At 47.2% G+C, this 22,242-nt stretch overlaps 1 protein-coding gene and 1 long non-coding RNA gene across 4 annotated transcripts in view; both read right to left on the minus strand.

Annotated features, from left to right (window-relative positions):
* Positions 1–22,242, minus strand: part of TSPAN2 (tetraspanin 2) — a 55,154-nt gene that overhangs the window by 21,677 nt on the left and 11,235 nt on the right. For all 3 annotated transcript variants that reach the window (XM_038561855.1, XM_038561857.1, XM_038561856.1), the window contains exons 2-3: positions 11,056–11,158; positions 15–112 (exon numbers count right to left, since the gene is read on the minus strand). In XM_038561855.1, the coding sequence (XP_038417783.1) occupies positions 15–112; positions 11,056–11,158 (201 nt within the window). The remainder of the gene's footprint in view (positions 1–14; positions 113–11,055; positions 11,159–22,242) is intronic.
* LOC119869755 lies at positions 16,691–21,190 on the minus strand. Its single transcript, XR_005372614.1, has 2 exons — positions 17,902–21,190; positions 16,691–17,817 (listed from the first exon to the last, which is right to left on the minus strand). It is a non-coding gene; the product is annotated as an uncharacterized LOC119869755 (long non-coding RNA).

The raw sequence follows: 22,242 nt of genomic DNA on the forward strand, positions 1-22,242 counted from the left end.
GACGCCCCACTTACGGATCCGAGCACACACTGCGACTCCCGCATGGCCCCGCAGCAGCCAAAGAAGCCCACGGCCATCATCAAGGCCCCAGCTCCGACCAGCACATACAGCCCTGTGGGGAGAGTCACAGGAGACACTGACCGCTCAGCCCACTCGCTGCCCCACCGCTCCAGGTGTCCCCACCCGGCACAGGCACCGTGTTGTGTCTGCTGCTGATAGTGTGTTACCCACGGGTGACCCTCGCTGAGTGCACCTGACTCAACCTGCAGAGGATCCCGAGAGGCAGGGGCTACCGTCGCCCCCGGTGAACAGAGAAAGCTGATACCTATGGGGGTGAAAGGACCCCTCACTGTCACTTGAGCGGCAAGGCTCCGAGAGCTCCCGTGTCCGACTGCCACACCTGATGCTCTTACTCACCTTGGCACGCCTCCCACAGGCCAGGCACTTTACCTTTCAGATTTCTGCCCCCCCTATAAAGTGGATAGTACTCTTCTTTGCATGAAAGTGATGCAGCAGGTCAGGTGTCTGCACCAGAGCCGGGACATAAACCCGCTCCCCTCCAGGAGCCCCTTGGACTCTTGTGACACCCTGGACTTCATGACTATCTCCGTCATAACAGAGTCCTTGAGGACCAAGTGGGAGGGCAAAGGGCTGATGGTCTGCCCAGATGGGGAAGCAGGGACAGAGAGGGACAGAAGAGGGAGGCTTTGGTTAGGGACGGGGTTGGGAGGACACAGCAATAAAGCCATCACGTTTTGTGAGAATCAGACTTGAGAGGGCATTACCATGGACACTGAACACACCAGAGGTTGCAATGTTCCAAGAAAACAGCCAAGGAGAGAAGGCGACAAAGTGACACAGACCAAATACCATTACTAATACAATATTAGCTGCATTTATTACGGGCTGATTTTTTTTCTATGTACTGTTCTGAGCAACTGGCACAGATTTATTAATTTAATCTTCTTGAGGTAAGGTACCATTTTTATATCCATTTTCTAGAGAAACTAGGCCCCCAAAGTTTAAGCGATTTGCCCAAAATTGCTGGGATGAGCTGAGATGAAAATACCCATCTGCCTCTAAAGCCATCTCATCACCATCACCCTAAGGGGCACTGCCTCTCCAGCAGTAACAGCACCCTTAACCTGGGTGCTAATTTCCCTTACTGCTGAAGTCAGGCCATAGGAACTGTGGTTCTCACAGAGAAAGAAAAGGACAGATATGTTCTTGTTCTGAGAGAAATAAAGCCAAGCCCTTTCTTACTTCCTTTTCTGAGCCTGAGATAAGTTAGAACACAATGTGACGCCTGGTACTTGGCTTGCTTGGAATAATGCTAATTGTCCCTATTTTATTTTTTGCATTTTATTCATGTGAGTCACCTGAAACCCCTCCCATTCGCAGAAAGGGTGGGGAGCCAGCGTTCCACCTCTGCGGGGAAAGCCTGCCCTCGGGGTACCTCTGCCTCCTCCAGGGGGGCCCTCTGGGGTGCTGCCGGTGGTTTGTGGGCAGATCTATCTAGTGCCTGGGGTGGCAGGCCAGGCTGCTGGGCTTCCTGCACCACCCAGGCTGTTCTCAGGGCTTCTGGGACGGGGAAGCCCTGCTGTATCCGCAGTCCCCTGGTAGGTATTTATTGCTTTCCTGCTCTGCCTACTTGGCCACTTCCTCCCCTTTCCTTTTTGGTGAAAACCAAAAGAATGATTTCATGTAGATTGGACGTAGTAATGAGAGAAATGATTCCGTATTAAAAACAGTGCTACTGTTAGCTCCACTGCCTAACACCTCATTGTTTTAAAAATTTATTTCTCAGAGCTCTTTCATTGCCATCATCTCCCTGGTTTCTCCAACAACCCCCACAGGTAAGGCAAGTGTTCTGTTTCTGTTTTGCCAACGAGAGTCAGAGGGGTATGATGGCTGTAGGCAGGACACACAGGCCTGGAGACCTGATTCCCATCCTATTTCAAAGAGGCTGTGCAGGACCTTATTCAGTCCCCCCACAAAATGTCTCAGGGGTGGGCTGCCTTATTATATTAATTTCCCATTTAAAGTGTTTACAGTCTATAGATTCTGCTCAGAGCAACAGCCTAGGGACCCGGCCTGCCTGGATCCTTATCTAGCCTGGGTTCTAGCCACAGAGGAATTTACTGTGATATGACCTGGCTGGCTCCCTTCCATTTTCTGCTTTTGCGGGTGCTCTTATTTGTCTTTCTCTGAGGATCTGAGGTCCACTAACTAACCTTCTTCCTCCTATCTAAGATATGCTCGGCACAAGACAGAATTATTGACCAGACTGGCTGTCCGCCATTGTCATGTGTTTGCTTAGAGATACATGCTAGGAATACATTTCAGCAAACACCCATGGAGCCCCCATAGGGTTGGGCTCTCTCAAGGCCAGGCAAATGAGCACAGTGATGCACACACTGAGAAAGGGTGCCTGAGAGTCTGGAATGGAGGAAAGAAGGCAGCTCCTGAGGAGGTTAGGGTGTGGGGGACATAGGCACAGGGCCTGAGGAGGACACAATTGTTCCCCACTGCAGATAAGCTCACTCAGTCCCTTGGGCCACAATCTTTGTCCTTCTAGAATAACGATCTCCTCAAGAAAATCTGCTTATTTGTACTGTAGTCCATTCTTAGGCTATCAGAATCCTAGAGTTCAGAGGAAAAACATCCTTAAACTGACCTAGCAGCTCCAGTTCCTGAGGCCTCTCCCCAACAATCAAAAAGCTTTGTATCAACTCATTTAAAGTGGCTCCCCACCCCCGCCCGCCATGGGACTGGATGAGGCACGCTCATCAATTTCTGTGGCTTTTTGGTGGTAGATGGTTTTACATACCCAGCTAATAATCATTTTTCATCTGAGAATATTTTTCTCTGCCTCTGTACAACTCTCCCTCCCTTCCAGCTTGCCCTGGATGCACGTAATTATATATGTGTGTGTGCATATACATATACATATACATATATGTATATATATATTAAATATATATATATATATAATATTGTAAGGGACCTAGCTTCTGGGGAAGGTAAAGACTTGGGCTCTATGTAAATCGCAACAGTGATGGGTTAGTGCGTCTTGTTCTATGTAGCTTGACATGTCTTAGTCATGGAGTCATTCAGTACCAGAGTGACAACTACCACTTCCTGCCACTTTGGCCTACTCTGTGCTGCATCCACGTGTTGCACTTAATAGGCATCAGCTCGGAAACCTGCCACCTGAGAAGTATCAATGCTGTCAACTACTCTCTCATTCTGATGATGTGGCTCTAAACCACTCCTGTATCTGTCTCTCCTCATATCCCCCCATGTAATTAGGCTTCCTGTAGGCGGGCTCCTTCCATATTGAGGAACACAATAACCTACTTACATAGAAGAACAAAACCTACAGCAGATATCACACTTATGAGTTCTCTTCTGTTAAATCACCTCATGCCATGAGGTCAGTGGTATGTTAGTGTTCATATTCCACAACCGGGGAAACAGAGACACAGAGAAGTGAAGGCATTTACCTGAGATTGCACAGCTAGTGAGGGGCAAAGCTGGAGAGTCTGCTCCAAAATCCACACCCTGACTCCTCTGGTGCAATTCCAGCAGGAGCTCAGAGGAATGGGGACTCTCAGCTAAAAAGCTGTTCACTTTGCAATTATACATGCCAAGAGGATGCTCTTTCTTTTTCCTTGAGGAAAGTGCTTGAGGAATCTCTAATGGATGAGGTCTGGGTTTTCCTCTGAAAATACAGGGCTGGGAGCCAGATCTCTGGACCTGTCAACTGACCTTTAGGTGCGTCCTCTTAGAATTCCTTAGTTTTGTTATCTGCGATTTGGAAATAAGAACCTAACTTGTAAAAATGCTTTGGAGAAACCATCTCAACCACGTAAGCTATAGCATGTCACTCTGCAGCCCCTACAACTCTCAGGTAAAACTGAAAAACAAGAAGTAAAACAGTATTATTGGAGTGAGTCAGAGTTTTGAAAACGGCAAGCCAGCTCCTCAGCATTCAGTTCTGAAACCCTTTCCTTCCACACAAGGTCCGGCTGCAATCAAAACCAGGCTCCCAGACCCTGCATTCAACACAGAGAGAAGGCTACAACCGTCAGCCTGTGACCCTGAGGAGCCACAGGGCTGCTATTTGTGTGCGCAGAAAGACCTGCCACCATCCTTGCTCACAGACAGGACTTCATGCGCCCCAGCACATGCCACCTGTCTGGGCTTCCAAGGCTGGAGGGGCCAGCTCCCCACTCAGCACTCCTACAAAGAGCCCCTGCCCTGTCACTCTAGGAGGCAGCCCTAGCTGGGGATTGCAGTAGGAAGTCGGAGGGGCTGGGGCGCCTGGGTGGCTTGGGCGGTTGAGGGTCTGCCTTTGGCTCAGGGCGTGATCCCGGGGTCCTGGAATCAAGTCCTGCATCAGGCTTCCTGTGTGGAGTCTGCTTCTCCCTCTGCCTGTGTCTCTGCCTCTCTCTGTGTCTCTTATGGATAAATAAATAAAATCCTTAAAAAAAAAAAAAAAGGAAGTCAGAGGGGCAGGTTGATGGAGTTTGGATGACGAGAGGTAGGGGAGCTACCCCCAGGAGTTCACTGAGAGAGACTACAGCAGAGAGAGTGCAGGAAACCCCAAGTTGTCCAAGCAGGTCCTCTCTTGCTGGGCTCTCTATTTTCCCCATCAGCACCCCAGGGACACAGACAGCTTACATCAGCCTCCAGACCTTGCCCTGGTTCAGAGGACCCTGAGAAGGGGCAACAAGTGGCATTCTGATTGCCCTTACCCCCTGCCCTCAGTATCCCCAGCTCCTGCTCACCCTCAGGGATCAGTGCTGGATCTCTCCACCCTGGCGCCAGCTGTGATGTCAGGATGGGTCTTTATCACAAGAGGGAACCTCTCTCCATCATAAGGAGGAGGAAGCAAAGATCCCAGACAGGAAAGTATTCCCCCAGGGACAGAGGAAGTTCTACAAAACCTAAGCAGTCACCTGCCCAGAAGCAGGCAGCTAGACCACGTGTGCTCCCAAGACCCCTCCTGCAGAGGGGACTCGAGGCTGTGAGACTCTATTTCTTTAACAGCCACTTGAATGTGCCAAGCCCGGTCACCAACACTCTTTAACAAAGGGGCGATAAGAGTTTAGTGGGCTCATTGCTCTGGAACTTATTCTGAAAAGAAAACACACAGATTAGTGACTGCCACCCTGTGACATGAAGTGAGATTTTCCAAAATCTGGGCCTACTTCTTTTTTAAAGTCCTATTACCTCACACTCTTTGCTATGTAAGTCCATAAGTGGTGTCCTGGTATATTTGTCTTCTCACTTTATTGCCAGAGAGTAGGTATCTTTCTTATTTGGAAAATTATTTATTGAGGAAAGAATTAGTCTCTGCCAACATGTATATCACTCTGTTTATGTTATAAGAAATATCTGAAGTGAGGAGGAGGTCTCTGACTTCACAGGACTGTTGATCGTTACCACTGTCCAGAGAGACAAACAGAACAAGCACAGGCTGGGGTGTCAGCAGACCTGGGCTGTGGGCTGAGCCCTGCCACGAAGAGCTGGAAACCTTGGCCAACTGCCGACCTGCTGTTGTTTTATCTGCTGGTTCTCTCTCCTTAGTATACGTAGCGCCAAGATTCTTGATAACACGTTTGCCTGAAGCTCCAGCCCTGGGCTTAAGCGTCTCACCACCAGCCACTCACTAAGGGCAGAAGGGAGGTGTGCTGAGGATGAAGAACTGAGGTGGGCAAACCCACACCCAGGCCCCAGGCCCCAGGCCCCCAAGAGCACACAAGAAGGACTCAGGCCCGGCTGTATAGACTGTTGTTTCCCCTAGCCAGAATTCACTTCCTCTTCATATCTGTGAAAGACACAAACCCTCTCTGCTCAGTCCCTGTGGACTTTAACCTTTAGGGCAGACATGAAGCCAAGGCTTCAGCCAACAAGCCCATCCTAATGCCTGGCGGGGGAATAGGCACTGGCCCCAGGATTGGCAATAAGAGCGAGGGTCAGGACTTTAGCTGGAGCTGCTGGAACGAAAGAAGGGTGCCAGGGTGACTAGGGAGATGGCATCGGAGCTGGGAGCAGCCACATTATCGTCTTCAGGAAACCTGCCTGAGCATGGAGCCAAAGGGGAGCAGAGCTAAGAGAAGGGGATAGGCAGGACTTGAGCACATCACCTGCACCCCTGAGGCCAGTACTAATCCTGGACTTTTCAGTTTTGTGAGTCAAGAAATTTCGTTTTGTTCAACATAGCTTGCGTCAAGTTTTTGTGATTTGCAATCAAGAGTCTTGACAGGGCATTTCTTGCCTCTTGGGCCCCTCACATTGCCTCAGTTTAGATTAGCAAATAGGACCAGGAATATCTGCATGGAACCAGTTCACCCCCCCTACTCAACCCAGGATTCCCCTGAACTGAAGACACTCCATTCTGGGTTTTGCCACGTGAGTGGCCAATTACAGACCGATGTAGGTGAAAGTTTGCTTTTATCTGTCGCTTCTTTGGTTTACAAAATCATGAAAAAAGGTTTTCTTACGTTGGACCCAAACCTACGCCTGTGTACCTGCTATGGGCACTTCGTTTGTGGGACAAGGTAGATGGAGCCTGCTCCCCAGATTGCATCTCAGGTCCACATCCCCGCCCCCCGCCTCTGGACAGGAACCCTTTCTTGTGCAACTCAGGTTCCTACCGAAAATCAAAAATTATTACTTTGAGGCTTGACTCTTCTATCACTGATTTTTTTTTTATCGTTTTGATTCCTTCTGGCCCTGACTTTAATAATGTAGGATAATAATGTTTAATAATGTTTCTTGTTTTCCCATCTCTTTGCTCACAGTTCCTACTGCTGACAACCACCACGGGCGATGCCCTTATGTCTGAGTGTATCAGTAACCTAGCATGTTCTTTTCTGTCTCCTCTCTCATTCCACAATGCATTGTGGGTCATACCTCGCCCAAACCCTAGTTATCCCTCTGTTGCTTACTAATTTAACAAGCTTTGACAGTCAGGGCCCTGTGTGCTTGTCCACCCCCCTTCCCTCCCTGACACTTCTAATCCTACCTCCCACCTTGCCCCAATCTGTTCCCCTCTAACCAGAGTCCTTTGCCTGGCCTGGGCTTGCTGATCACTGTCTTATGGACACGCCTCTTGTGGTCTTGCCCTATGGCCTTTGCTGTCTTCATTTTGCTTCCACTCATTGATGACAGCCTGGTCTTTCAAACCTAAATCAGATCCTTGCCTCACCAGTTTAGTATGACCCCTGATGTGCCCACTGCAAATACCACTTAGCTGGCTTTAGTTATATACTAGTTTCCATCAGAATTTAAATTGTTAACTCTGTGAGTCTTTTTAAATAGATTACAAAGATACAAGGGAGTGAGTACAGCATTCATTCTCATCACTGTCTCTCATGAATAAATAAATAAAATAAAAAAATAAAAACACCATGAAGAGAATTTTAGATGGCCAGATGTTTATCCTCAATGAAAGAGAGACAGCCTTTTTTACATGTTTTTCATATAACTCACGTCTTCATGGTCTTTTATTTTTTTTAATTTAAAATTTTATTTATTTATTTATTCATGAGAGATACACAGAAAGAGAGAGAGAAAAGCAGAGACACAGGCAGAGGGAGAAGCAGGCTCCATGCAGGGAGCCCGATGTGGGACTCAATCCTGGGACTCTGGGATCACACCCTGAGCCAAAGGCAGACGCTCAATTGCTCAGCTACCCAGGCGTCCCTTTTCATGGTCTTTTAAAAATGGTTTTTCTTCACTATTGCTGAAAATTTCCAGTTCAAGCTCAGAAATTACATTATAGAGATTTACGTCTTCCAACCTCAACCTCAGTGGTGACGTGGGTACGTGGCTGGGTGTTAGACAGTTAGTTATTGCCAAACAACTTGAAGGAGAAGGTCTGCCTGTAAGTGAGCTGGTGGATGTTTCCCACGTTTTAGTTCAACAAAGGGTAGACTCCTTCCCCATCCCTGGGGGCACAGATGCAGCTGTTGATGGAACGTCCTGAGAGTCCTACCTGAGGAAGAGGAGATAAATAGGGTTCCAGCACAGAGACAACAGCATGTGATGAGAAAACAGATTGAAGGCTAATACCCTGAACCTCTATGTGCCCGAGTTTCAGAGGCAAACTATTTCCATGCTTTTATTGGGACTGACATCATGTTAGGACATTAAGTAACTACCGAATTCAGAGTAGGGAGAGCAAATAATGTTCACCCCAAGGATCAGTTATATATGGTTGGAGGGGCTAGGTTAGGAAGATGCCCCTAAAGGAGTATCCTGAACGATTAGCCATCCCTTCCTCGGGCTGGGGAAACAATTGAGTAGCTGCCTGCCTTATACTGGTCAGTGCTAATTCAGAGTCATCAATAAGGATCTCCTTAACGCAATCTATCAGAAACCCACCTGACTCCCGAGGCACCATTCAAGCACCCCTCCACCTTGAGCTTGTCCTGCAGTCTCCCAGTATTCTCTCCCACTTTTTTTTTTAAACGTAAGCTCTAAGCCCAATGTGGAATTCAGATTCATGACTCTGAGATCAAGAATAGTATGGTCTACTGACTGAGCCAGCCAAGAGGTTGCTAGAAGCTTCTTCTAAACCTGTGATGCTTTTTAAATGTGACTGCTATAGTCACAGGCATATACCACCACTGTTCCCATACAAGACTTTTTTTTTTTTTTATATAAGTAATCTTTATTCCCAATGTGGGGATTGAACTCACAACCTCGAGATCAAGAGTTGCATGCTCTACCAACTGAGCCAGCCAGGTGCCCCTTCTCACATCTTAATTCAGTGATTATGTTTGTACCACATGTTAGTACTTAACATATGCGTGGGATTACTGTCTGCTATTTACCATTGCATATGGCTGGAGAGGCCAGAGTCCCATTACGACGGGATCAAACCATTGCTATGATGAATCCAGTGGGCACGGAGGTTGTGATTATAGTGAATGGAGTTAGAAATTGTAGGGCACAGTTATGGAATACGCAGCCCCTGGCCCATTAGCAGCATGAGGGGAGATGCATTCCTTCTGCTACCCTCCCCTGACTCTTCTGTACGTCTCCTGGAGGCAGTGCAGGACAAGGACAGGCTGAGCTTTATCTGGGGCACAGGGGCCTCTCTGAGATAGAGAACGGTTCTGAGGAGGTCCGTGGAGCCAGGAGAGCCTCAAGGAGAAATATGTTAAATGTGTGTGTAGGCTTTGGACAGAGGGACGTGTGCTACCTGGAAACCACATGGGTGGCAAAGAGCATTTCAGTGTCGAAGTACAATGGCAGATTCCTCTGCTTCTTCCCTATAAAAACTCTGACTTTATCCAAGTGTCAGAGGCCCCCTGGGGAGCTTGGCCCCTTCCCAAGCCTAGGGTTACTCTTCTTTAGTCAGAAGAGCCAATCATTGTAGCTTTCTTCTTGGGCATGATGAGCTCAGGCATGAGCACACAGTACAGTTCTGGCCAATATGCTGCAAGGAGAGGCTGCTGGGTGTCTTCTGACACAGGTTGTAGTCATTCCTAAGAAGGGCCACATGAGGTGAAACGTCCTTTCTTTCTCTTTTGGACGTTGCCGTTTGAGGACACGACCCTTGGAGCCACCGTAGCTATCTTTCAAACCTAAGGGGACGTGTTTGAGGTCATCTCGAGGACAGCCAGGGGAGAGATGGAAAAAACCTGGGTCCTTGATGACTTTGTGGAATCCTGAGTGAATGCTGGAGAGTCCCCATCTCCATGCTTCTTTTACTGTGCTTCATCAATTTCAATATAGGTCTGACATGGTCACATTTAAATGTCCCTAAAATTAGGATGCATTGGTTTTTTAAAAAGATTTTAAAAATTTATTCATGAGAGACACAGAGAGGCAGGCAGAGACACAGGCTGAGGGAGAAGCAGGCTCCCTGCGGGGAGCCCAATGCGGGACTCGATCCCAGGACCCCAGGATCACGCCCTGAGCCAATGGTAGATGCTCAACCACAGACCACCCAGGCACCCCAGGATGCATGTTTTAGGGCACGTCATGGTTGAATTGGCAGCATTTCTTCTTTTCTGAGTGGAAATTAAAATAATCGTGTGTTTTACAAAAGACTGCCTCTAAGATTTGATGAGATGTGTGTGGACTGTTCTTCCTGCCGCCCATCTTAGAGTATGTTCCTTGTTACTTTCCTCCAGAAGAATCCTGGCTGTGATGCTGCTCTTCTGGGGAGGCCGAGGGTGGGCTGGGTGCTGGGGAGGGGAGCAGCACAGCTGTGAGGAGCCTTCCCCGAGGCTCTGAGTGAGCCTGGGTGCTCTGTCCCTCCCAGGAAGCAGACACTGCTCTTCTTGGCACTGGGAGCAAACGACCTGCACAGGACCCTGCCTCTCCCCGTACCCTCTGCACTCTATAGCTGGTGCAGGCTGTGGAGCAGCCTTTCCCACAGGGAGGGCTCTCACTGGTAGTGACAACAGTCCCGGGCTTTCTGAAGTCTAGAAGCCAGGTGCACTCGGCTAGAGGGTGAGTACAGTCTGCAGAAGAGGATGAGACGTAGATCGCAGGGACTAAACCCAGGGAAATGCTCAGCCCCTTACCTCAGGCTTACCATGTTGTCTCAGAATTGCAGGCCACCCCCCCTCCCTGGCCACCTCTTACCCCTTTCCCCTTTCTCTGAATTCGACCCTGCCCTCCACAGTCCCTAGTTGAGGGGACTGGGAGGTACCTCTGAACCTTGAGATGTCCCTGCACTTGGGATTGCATCTCTCTCATAGACAACTTAAAATACAAGATCAGCATAAACCCCGAGTCAGCAGGGACCCCACAGCCCAGAGGGCTGACTGTGGAACAGACTCTGTGCTGCACCCCCTCGCTCGGCAGGCCAGTCCCTCCACACTGGTCTTCCTTGACTTGAGGAACCACGGGAGGAGCGGGCAGTGAAGGGGTGCAGGATCCCCGCTGGCCCTGGCCACACAGCCCCAGGGCTGGGCGGAGTCTGCACGGACCAGGTTTTGCTTCCTCACTTGCCCTCACATAGAAGTCCGGGTACAGGTTCTGGGGCGGCGCTAAGTGGGGCTTAGGGCAGCTGAGGTCACTCACCCATGTAGAAATACTCTGGGGACTTGTCTTCTGATGAGAAGCCCTTCATGGTGCCTCCAAACCGAAACCAGAGTCCAAAGCCAATGACAGCCGACCCTGCCAGCTGGAAGGGAAACAACATGGTTTTCAGGGGGTGGAAAGGTGCAGTGTTCGCATGAGCCAGGGGTGGGTGGGGGACCCCAAGTGCTGGGGCTAGAAGAGGGCATCTCTTTAGAAATCAGTCCGTCTGCCCTTCACGTTTCTTGGGGGAGGAGAAATGATGGGCTCCAAGCCCCCCAGGTCCCCAATGTGATATCAGAACTGGGGGTTCCTGATTCCAAGGTGAGTTTATCCTGTTCTGCTGGAACTGCCCTGTGGTTGCCAGGTATGGACAGCATGGCCTGGGAGGCGTCTCAGAAAGAATGTTCTAATAATAGTCCCCCTGGAAGGGATTTGCCCCCTGCCACGCTGTCCCTTGCTGGGCACTCTGGACCTCCTCACCAACATCACAGTGAGAGGGGACTATGTTTCCACCTCCAGTCACCAACAGCAAGATGAATCCTAAGACCTGAGGGGGAACCCACTTTTCTAAATTGGAAGAAAACACACAAACTTCAGAACCGCCCACACCTCCTGAGTGTGCAGGGCCAGTTAGAAAGCTGTCTCAGAGATATCTAGAACCCTTTCTTCCCGGGACCTCCATGGTCATTGTACTGCCCAGGGATGGTTTTGCCAGGCATTGAAGGAACTCGCCTTTTTTTTGTTTTGTTTTGTTTTGGGTTTTTTTTTTTTTTTTTTTTTTTTTTGGTTGCTATTTTGAGTTTCCATGGAAAGTGAGAAGGGAAAAAATAATTTTCTGAAAAAGCATGGTCTGTGTGCTGTGTGGCTCTTGGTGAGGCTGTGTGGCTGGCGCAGGCAGCAGTTGGGCAGGCTGGCGGCTGGTGGAGTCATTGCCTGCTTCCTCCAGGCCACTCTGAGGGCTTTTGTGAGGCTCCTTGTCAATGCTGGGAGGCTTTCCTACCATTTCAGAACTGTCACAATGGCCTGCCAGCAGGCTCCTGCCACAGGCACCCATCTGGAATTACATCATATCAATCAATCAACAGATATTTCCCGGGCACCTTCTGGACTCGGGGAAATAAGTAGATGTAAAGCTTGCCTTCTGGTTCTGTCAACCCATCTAGTTAGTGTGTGTGTTGGGGGGTGGGTGGCTAGAACAGATGAACAGCTTAGAGGCTGCTTCTGCCCCAACAGAGAAGAGCAGACACAGATGCTGGTGACAGGACAGGATGCAGAGAAGTAGAGCTTTAATAAGGAAAATGGTATCAAGGTCAGGGTTGGACCAGAGCCCTTTGTACGCAGGGTCCCTCTGTCTGCAGGGCTTATATCCCAAGGACCTGGTGCTACCCTTTGGGGCTTTCAGTCTGGACTCATAGAAAGACTCAGTCCTTCTCTTCTTTCCCCTCCAAGCTGTTTCGCTCTGTGGCCCGCTTCTTCAGAAGAGCAGCGTGACTTCAGTGAGGAGTCGGAGGGGCTAGAGCTCTACCAGCTGGACTCTCTCATGTGGAATAAGTAAGAGTTTCCAGTACTCAGAGGAAAGCACTAATTGGATAATGTGAGGGACAGCTAAAGGAGCTGGACTCCATCAGCTTTAGAAGAGTTTTGCATTTTTAAAAGGGTGGCATGGCATGGAAAAATATGGAAAGGAGTCCTGCTAAAACAGTCACAGTATTTATCTTTGAAGGTGGATTAGAGGTGGCTTTTTTTCTTTTCATGCTATCTTTTAACTTGTCTGCAGTAAGCTTATATTACTCTCATAAATTTCAAAATGCTGTTTTTTGGATGCATTCAATCCAGAAAAAGTGAGGAGGGTTTTCTTGGGCCACGCTCTAGTTTGGGAGGAAATCGGCTTTGAGGTCACTGCTGTTCTGGTGCAGGAAAGAGTGATGCCCTCGGGAAGGCACTGTCCTAAAAGCTCCCCGACGCTGCCTGCCTGGGACAGATGTGCCTAGTAAAGCCTCACAGGCCACCTTACCCATCTTGCCTCTATGGTGACTTGATGGAAAGACAGTTTCCAAATACAAAGCAAAATCTATTGACAGAGGCATCAGGCCAAGGCATGCAGCCACTAAGCAGACTGTGGAGGAGGTGACTGGTCCCAGGGACACCCTACCACGCGGCCACATTTTTGGCATGTCTGTACACAGACTCTAATTTATTGCTGTCTGGGATCATCCTCCCAGACGGAATACATTTGTCCACTTCTGGCACAGATGTATTGGATGCATAATGGAAAATTAAAAGAGAGGTTGCAATTTCAAGCCACGGGGCAACAAGAAAAAAAAATCTGCGCTTGCTCATCCACAGCCCCAACCCCAAACCACACGGGTTTCCTCCCAGGGTGAGGAAACTGTGGCTTAACTGAATGTCATCACTGTGTGCAGGGAATCCTCCCAGCACAGCCACTGGCCATGTCAGGAATATGTGGGTGAGGACCCATCAGGCCCAAGGTTGCTCATGACAACAGTGATCACTGCTTTGGAAAGTGGGATCAACAGAGACCACGTAGCCTGTTGGTCCTTTTGAACTAACTCACCACTCCCATGAGGCTCCTGTTATACTCTGGTCACTGGACTCAGGCTGATACCTCACCCTCAAAATGGAACTGAATTGAAAAAATTCACCCCAGTTCCAAACCAGCCAGGAGCAAACCTGGAAAAGAGACATCTCACTAAATGATGGGGGCGCGGGGGCGGGGCTTCAGGCCCAAGAATCCTAAATTTTAATCCCTTCTAGACCCAACCCCCTCCCTCATCACCCCATTCTTTCTTCTCTTCTGATCTCAGCCACAACACTGAATATGTCAGCCAATATTAGACAAGTAAGGAATAAGAGGCTGCCCCTTCCCTTGCCCCTAATCTCATCTCCTTCCTCTCCCTACCAGTTTTTTAAGGAATCAACTGCAGTCTGGGTCAGGGGCATGCTAGGCTTTAGGGAATCAATGATGAAAGACAGGATTCGTAGTCTCACATGGGAGATAATCCCGTAAATGGGTACATGCAATATAATACAGGAAGTGTGCTCAGTGGAAGAGCTTGGGGTGCAGAGCAAAGCGTGACAACAGGTGTTCAGTAGAAGACATTCTGTTTTGGTTTACACCCTGAAGAATGAGTTTGAAGTCCCCGATCAGGGGAGGACTGGAGGGATGAGCAAACACCAGGCAGAGGGAACAGCATGGGTAAGGCTTTGCTTCCTTACCTGGAGCCTTTGATGGGTACAGAGAGGAATCCAGGGCTGGAAAGGCAAGTTGGGGAAGACCATGCATGGCACGGTTTCTACTTAGCTTGTTATCATCTTGGAAAGCCTATGGTATGGCCTTGAGGGTAGGGGAGATGGGAGCAACTCATTTTGATGGGAACAATCAGGAGCATGAGGGTTCCCTGATGCCAGAGAGTGAGGAGCCAGAGATAAAGACCCGATGGCTGAAGGTGAGAGCGGGGATCCTGGGGAGTGGATGTGGTGAGCAGTGAGGACCATGAAGGAGCCACGCTAACAACTCAAGAACTTTGCTGAGAGCTGCTCTGCTTCTAGGACTAGTACCAATCCCCTGCCCTTGGAATAATTATCACTAGAAATGTTGCTTTTCCAGGAATAGACTTTTTTTTTAAGATTTTATTTATTTATTCATAAGAAACACACAGAGAAAGGCAGAGACACAGGCAGAGAGAAGCAGGCTCTCTGTGGGGGGCTCAATGCAGGACTCAATCCCAGGACCCTGGGATCACAACCTGAGCTGAAGGCAGATGCTCAACCACTAAGCTACCCAGGTGCCCCAGGAATGGACTTTTTTGTACAATAGCATGAGTGGGATTTTGATGCTAGTCACTTAATAAACATTTATTGAGCATCTATTGTGAGCAGGAGCCAAGGATTCATAGGAAAGGAAGATCCAGCTCCTTCTCAGGAGGGTCTCAGGGGCTGGTGAGGAAGCTGATTCCCATTGGGTGGTCCAGGAGGGACACTAATCTTGCAGGTAAGAATTCAATCACAGAACCAGGCCATGAGAAGTTGCCAGATATCATCATTCTTTGTGTCACATTTGTTTTCTGAGTACCACTCGTGCATCAGGAATTCAGAGAATGTGATGAAACAGGACTTTGAGGGCAAAAATGTGCCCATTATTTAAAAGGAAATAAAATAGAAAAAAAGAGGTAGCAGTGAAAGGAACAGTGACATATCAATGCACATCATTAAATAGTGGGTCACCAGATTCAATTATGCATCTTCACAGGCAAGTTATTTCAGTTTCTAATCATATTCCAGAGAGTCCGCAGGACACAAAGTTGCAAATTGTAAGCATATGTCTTTAGAGAAGACAGTTTGTGTTTCAAAACTGAAGTAGCAGAAAAGACGACTAAGGACCTGCTCAGAAAGTATTTAAAGCAAAGTGAATGGGCAAGAAGTTTCCTTTAAGTAATGGCTATCGGTCAGGAGCAGGTCATTTAGCACGAAGCAGAACTTGTTAAAGGATATCAATTTTATTTTACTGTATTTACTTCTACTTTCCTAGGATCACTGATGAAAGTTCTATCTTGAGGACACATTTTTTTTTTTTTTCACTTAAAAAAAAATTTCGTGAATCACAAACATGGCTCTTCGGAAGGCACTAAGTTGGAAGGTGGATAGTGCTGAGATGCAAAAATGCCAAGATCACTCCCCAGACCTGGGTCCGGGGGCTGCCCAGCTTCCCTCCAGACTCTTTGCCCCCAGAGGAGGTCAGCCAACCCTGATCACCATCCTGATACATTCCACTCTGCTATCGGATGACAAACCCCAGCAGAAAGCCTCCTTTCTGGGTAAAAAGTTTACTTGGGGAAGCCCTTGGACAGCACATGTTTTTTCACCTAGATGGGGGACAATTGTCCCTTGATGCTCTGATGCTCTATCCACACAGTTTCGGTTCCTTCTCCCACCTGGAAATCACTGCTTCTGCTATTTCTTTAGCTTAGAAAGCTATCCTCCCCTTCCTTTCCACCTAGCTCACAACTTGCTCCCCTCCCCCCCCCCCCCCCCCCCGTCAGCTGCGAAGTCACTTCCTCTGGAAAGCCACCCCTGACCTGGGTATGTACCTGCCTTCATGTCTCATATAACCATTTCTATTTAAATATTTCTGGAATTTAAGAACAAATTAAGTCCTGCATGGGGGTAGGGATAGGGTGTATACTGCACTTACCCCTCTGTGGTGCAGAGCAGACTCTCAACAGACATCTGTTAAATGAACGAGTAGAGGGCCTTCACAAAGGTACCTCTCAGGCTGTGCTATGGACTGAATTGTGTCTTCCTGAAGCCCTGCCCCCAGTGTGATGGCATTTGGAAGTGGGACCTTTGAGAGGTGATTAGGTTTAGAGGAGGTCATGAGGGTGAGGCCCCCATGTTGGGATTCTCTTTAAGAGACTGCAGACAGCGCGTGTGCTCTCTCTCTCTCTCTCTTTCTCTCTCTCTCTCTGCCATGTGAGAACACAGTGAGAAGGCAGCCATCTGAAAATCAGGAGGAAAGCTTTCACCAATACCTTGATCGGCGATACCTTGATCCTGACTTTCCAGCCTCCAGAATTGTGAGAAGTCAATCCCTGTTGTGTAAGTCACTCTGTGTGTGTTTTTTTTTTTTTTTTTTTTAATGGAAGCTTGACTTGACTAAGACAGACTGACAGGAGTGATTGCCCCCCAAGGGAATCCTTTGCAAAGCACTGTTTTAAAAAACATCCGTACCTGAGAAACACTATACCAGACACCTTGGAAGGCAGTGTGTGAACACACTGTTGAATATACTCAGCAAAATACTTTCCCACAGAAAAACAAAACAAAACTAGTGCATGAAGTATCAGTTCTGTGTTTTCTTTAGCCTGTGTTTTCTTTAGCCTTTAGATCTGTGCTGTGCGTTATGCACAGACACAGAGGGTACATCTGTACATGCCCTTTATAGGCAGGGGTATATGAACACTTAATGCAATTATAGCAACACACACAATGCACTCGAATGCAAGAATGAACAAGGTCAATTTTGTATTCTTGCTCCCCAGGGTGAATACCAGGTGCATGTACAACCTAACTCCTTTGCAATTCTCTTCTTTGCAATGAAGTCCTTCAAAGCTGGAAATGACACTTTAACCCTAGAGTTGTCATTAAAAGCTTTTAAGCTAATACTTGCTCTTGGTGGCAATTCTCATCCCAGATGCAATCATGTAATGAGCACTCACAATCTTGATCTGATTGCGAGCCACATTATGATACCATAAGGGTAATGGAGTTCCATCCTTTTAGCAGGCGAGAGTGAGAAGCACATTTGCTCTGGAAGATGACACTAATTTTCTCAAAGAGGAAAGCCAGTTCCCAAGATTTTCATCCTCTTAGTCAGTGAGGGCAAGGCAAGGAGTCAGGCGGCATTTTCTCAAAATCAAGGATTCTGTCAGAAGAAATACAAGAGCCAAATGCCACAGGACATCCATGTAAAACCATATCCGTGGAAGCTTGCTGCCTTTGCCTTGACGTCAGGAGCAGGTGAGGTGGAAGCGGGAGGCAGTGCTGTGGCAGCGTATGATGAAGCGGCTGTTGGCTTGACAATGTGTTGGTTAGAGACCAGGGTTTCTGGCTTTTCCTATTATTATTCTCATAATGATTCCATGAGAACAAGCTCATGCTAAGAAATTCCTGAAAGACTTCCTTCAGGTAAGGATATATTTTAAAGCCAGTCAATGCTGAATCCTCCACACTGATGGTAGCATTCTGCAATCAAAACCACGACAGTATCAGCAGCATGCTACTCATCTCTGAAGAGAATGCTGGGCTATGTACAAGAGCCGAACATACCTTCTTCTGTTTGTTTAGGTCATTAGGAAGTTAACCTGTGTGGATTGACTGGCACTGCTGGGAGGCGGTGTGGAAGTGCTCAGACCATTCCGGGCTCAGGGGAAGGAAACTAACCTGGGGTGGAGGAAAGCTTGCTGTCATGACAAAGCAGATACAAGACAGGTGGTGGAAAGCATGTTGGATTTATTTGGTGGGTCTACACAATGCCTTTTCTCTAAAGAAATACAGAGCGAAGGAAGAGGGAGGAAAAGTCAGCAAGAATTAGGAGAGAGGTGATGGCGGTATAGTTGTCTTTGACAGCAACACAAATATCACAGGCTGCTGGCTAATGATTCCAGTGAGCAGATGGCTTGATCAAGTGAAGATCAAATATGTACAGAGCTAAGATTCAATTCAAGTGTCCGAATCGGATGAAATCCGATGTCTGCCCTACCTCACCTCGCGGAAGATTTCCAGGAGGACAATGATGACCTTTCCAACATTCTCTAACTTCCTCCTGGCAACACTGGCTGGCTCTTATCTCAGGCTTGCCCTCTGAGCAAACATTTGCCCTTGAGAGCTACAATGCCTACCCTGACATCTCACCTGTATCAAGCTTTCCATGAGCAAGGACTGGGCATTTAACGATATTTGTTTTACAGCCTAATATTTTCCAAGGTAGTTTGAGAGAACTACTCTTGAGATAAATAGGATTCTTACATATTCAATGATAATGGTCTACACCCAGTTTTAGTTGTGACAGAGAGACGATGGCAGAAAAAAACATTTTAGTAGAACTCAGGTTAGACTGGAGTAAGCCTAAAAGCTTTGGTTTATTAAAAAGTTAGCTTGGATGGAATCCCAGAGAAATTGTGAAAGTCTAGATTGGTGTTCTAGAGAGCTTTCACTTAACAGCAATTTTGCCAGAAGCCATCTGTGTCCCGAAGGCAGGCAGCACTGGGTCATTTGCCGGGAAGGGCTGATTTGAGAGTGTGCTATTCATCTCACTCGCCTGGGGCAAGCAGGTGGGCTCCCCGGCCATGTCAGCAGCTTGCCAGGCACCAGGCCCTGCCGTGCTGGGGGCCCTGCCATCCCTACCCAATTCCCCGGCCCTGGTTTATAAGCTGACTCTTTTCCCAATCGCCATTTTGATGGGGAGGACCACTTGGCATGCACTTTGGAACATTGCCAATTGCTCTTCTAGAAAATTTTACCTCTTCTGAGTATTCAGACTGCACAGTGATGCCCTGAGGCTGGATAATAACAAAAACACCCACCGTATAGTGCTGTGGTATCATGGTATCGAGAGGCTGCAGCAGATAAAAGCAGGGGTTCTAGGCATCCCTAGATTTTAATCAGGCTCTGTCACTTACTAGTCTGTGATCTTGGGCAAGACACCTGATTGCTCTCTGTTTCCTCCTCTGCAAAGTGGAGGTAATAATAGTGCCTCCCTAAGAGGTTAAATGAGTTTGAGTTTCACACTTAGAATGGGGAGTGCCTGGTACTTAGTGTTACTATGGTGGTAGACTTGTTAACGTTACATTCAAATCGAAAACTGAATCCTACCCAAGGTCGGAAAAACCACTCGCATAGTGCCCATAACCAAGTCCTCTGCTGCCTTTCTCTACTCATTTTTATTTTAGCTCTATGCCCTTTCCAGGATGGCTAGAATCCCTTGAGTTCTCTAAGTCATCTATACTCAATATGTTAAGTGCCCCTTTCTAGAAGCTATGCTCCCCCTCTCTCTTTAGTTAGTTTATAAGACCCAATAAAAGATAAAGAGAAAAATTGTTTAGAAAGAATAACTCTATTTAGGCTAGAGGTACCCAACAGCTCTTTCTCCAGTGATGTACATGTAAACGTCCTCAATCTGCTCTGTCCAATATTGCAGCCACTAGCCACAGTTATTAAGCACTCGACATGTGGCTACTGTGGCTTAGGAGCTAAATAAATATGAAATCTCTTTCAGTACTAATTAATTTAAATTTGAATAGCCACACATGATTAGTAACATAGACACCGTATTGAAAGTAACATGCTCGTCATAACTCCAGCCTTCTCTCCTGTGCGTCTGCAGATTGGAGGGGTGGACAACATAGACTCGGGCCACACAAGGAATCCCAGCTCTGCCGCTGGCTAGCTCTGAGTCCCTGGAAAGTCTCTTAAACTCTCTGTACCTCTGTTCCTTCCTGTATAAAGTAGGGGTGACAATAGCTGCAATTTCAGGGGGTCAGTGTGAGCATTAAAGGAAATGTGCTCAGGAAAGCAATGGCACACACCTTGCATTTATATAATGTTTACTATTCTTCAAGTTTTTACTACTGAAATTAAATTTAAAAACTCTTTCTTTGATATATACCCTTTCTCAATTCCCTTCTTGCTTTTCCTCTGCCTTAAACTGAGCAGTAGTATTTTCAACCTAGCTCTCCTGCTTATCTCATATACTGAGCTGACTTTTAGCTTCTATGTCTGCAAAATGGAGATAATTATAGTATTTCATGGGATTGCTACAATTCATGATCAAATAGGATAATAAGTGTGAAAGCATTTTGTAAACTAAAACATCATAGAATGTTAATTGGCATTATTATTTTTGTTCCCAATTAAATCCAAAAAAGATGAAGAGGTGGGCCAAAGTAACCCTTACTTATTGTAAGATGTGCTCCCAACCAATCTGATATTCTCATTTTACTTGCTTCTTGCTCAATTTCTTCTCCTGATTCCTTAGCAACCATGAAACTGTCTCAATGGTCAGTATAGCATCACTTACTTCAGGCAAACAGCCCTGGTATGATATTTTTTTTTAAAAGATTTTATTTATTCATGATAGACACACACACACACAGAGAGGCAGAGACACAAGCAGAGGGAGAAGCAGGCTCCATGCAAGGAAACCAACGTGGGACTCAATCCCAGGTCTCCAGGATCATACCCTGGGCTGAAGGTGGCCTTAAACTGCTGAGCCACCTGGGCTGCCCCCCTGGTATGATATTAATTGTGAATATTAAGGTAGGGGATGTAGGTTATGTTCTCTTTTGCCATACATAGCTGGAGATCCAAAGATACTGCATGGATGTTCTAGAATTACACAGTGAAATACAGTGGACAATGAACACGCGGCTGCCTAGTAATTCTAGAAACCATCAAGCCTTAATATAAAAAAAGGCTTAAAATAATAATGGTAAAGTAGTAACTGGAATTAAGAGAAGTGCCAAGATGAAGGGCATTCTCTGCCCCATTCAGAAGTGAGAGCCAGCAGTAGGTCTTAACCAATGATTCTCAAAGTGTATTCCCTAGACCAGCACCATCAGCATCACCTGGAGGCTTATTAGAAATGCAGACCTACTGGAGCACCTGGGTGGTTCAGTCGGTTAAGTGTCGGGCTCTTGATTTCAGCTCAGGTCATGATCTCAGGGTCCTGAGATTGAGCTTCGAGTCTGTGCCCAGCAAGGAGTCTGCTTGGATTCTCTCTCTCCCTCTCCTCCTGCCCCTCCCCCTTGCATCCTCATGCACATTTTTGCTCTCTCCCTCTCTCTGAAATAAATAAATCTCAAAAAAAATAAAAAGACCTACTGAACAGAATATATACTTGGACAAGATCCTCAGATGATTTGCATACACCCTGAAATTAGAGGGGCACCAGTCACCAAGGTTTTCCCATCTCTTCCCAAGACTTTGGTAGCAGAGAGGCAGGGCAGGGTACAAACAGGCAGCTCCTGTGCTGGTGTCGGGAGTCGGTGCACATAATCCTGTGAGCTGGAGCTTTGCCACTGACTGCTGAACCTCTTCTAGGAGCCAAGGGATGAAAGGAGGAGGATCCCAGCAAGAAACAGTCACTGCCTCAAGGAGCAAAGACACTAGAGAGGAAATAAACTACAATAAAAGGCAAAATGGAGCACTAAATAGAGGTGTGAATGCCTCAAGGTCAAGGACCTGTGTCTTCAGTATTTTTGAATGCCTAAGCACTTGGTAGGATGCCAGGCACATGGTAGGTCATCAGCATATGTTTCCCAAATGACTGCAGAGGAAGAAATCTCTCTGGACTCCATGCCCTTGAGAAGCTATGAAACTCTTGCTCTTTTTCTTGTTTGGTTGGACACCTATTTACCACCTTTCTTTACTTTTATAAACTTCTTGGATTCTGGTGTCTACTCATGCTTCCAATTCTTAAATATGACTACTACTATTATCTTACATTATTGAGTATTAACTATGCATATGGACCATGCTACTTACTACTTTCCATGTATTAACTCATTTTATCCACACAAAAATCACAGATGACGTTGGTACTTAATTATGTCCATTTTACAGATGAGAAATCTGAGGCTCGAATAGGTTAAACAACTTGTCCGAGGTCCC

This window comes from Canis lupus, chromosome 17 (assembly GCF_011100685.1).
Source record: "Canis lupus familiaris isolate Mischka breed German Shepherd chromosome 17, alternate assembly UU_Cfam_GSD_1.0, whole genome shotgun sequence".
Lineage (NCBI taxonomy): Eukaryota > Metazoa > Chordata > Mammalia > Carnivora > Canidae > Canis > Canis lupus.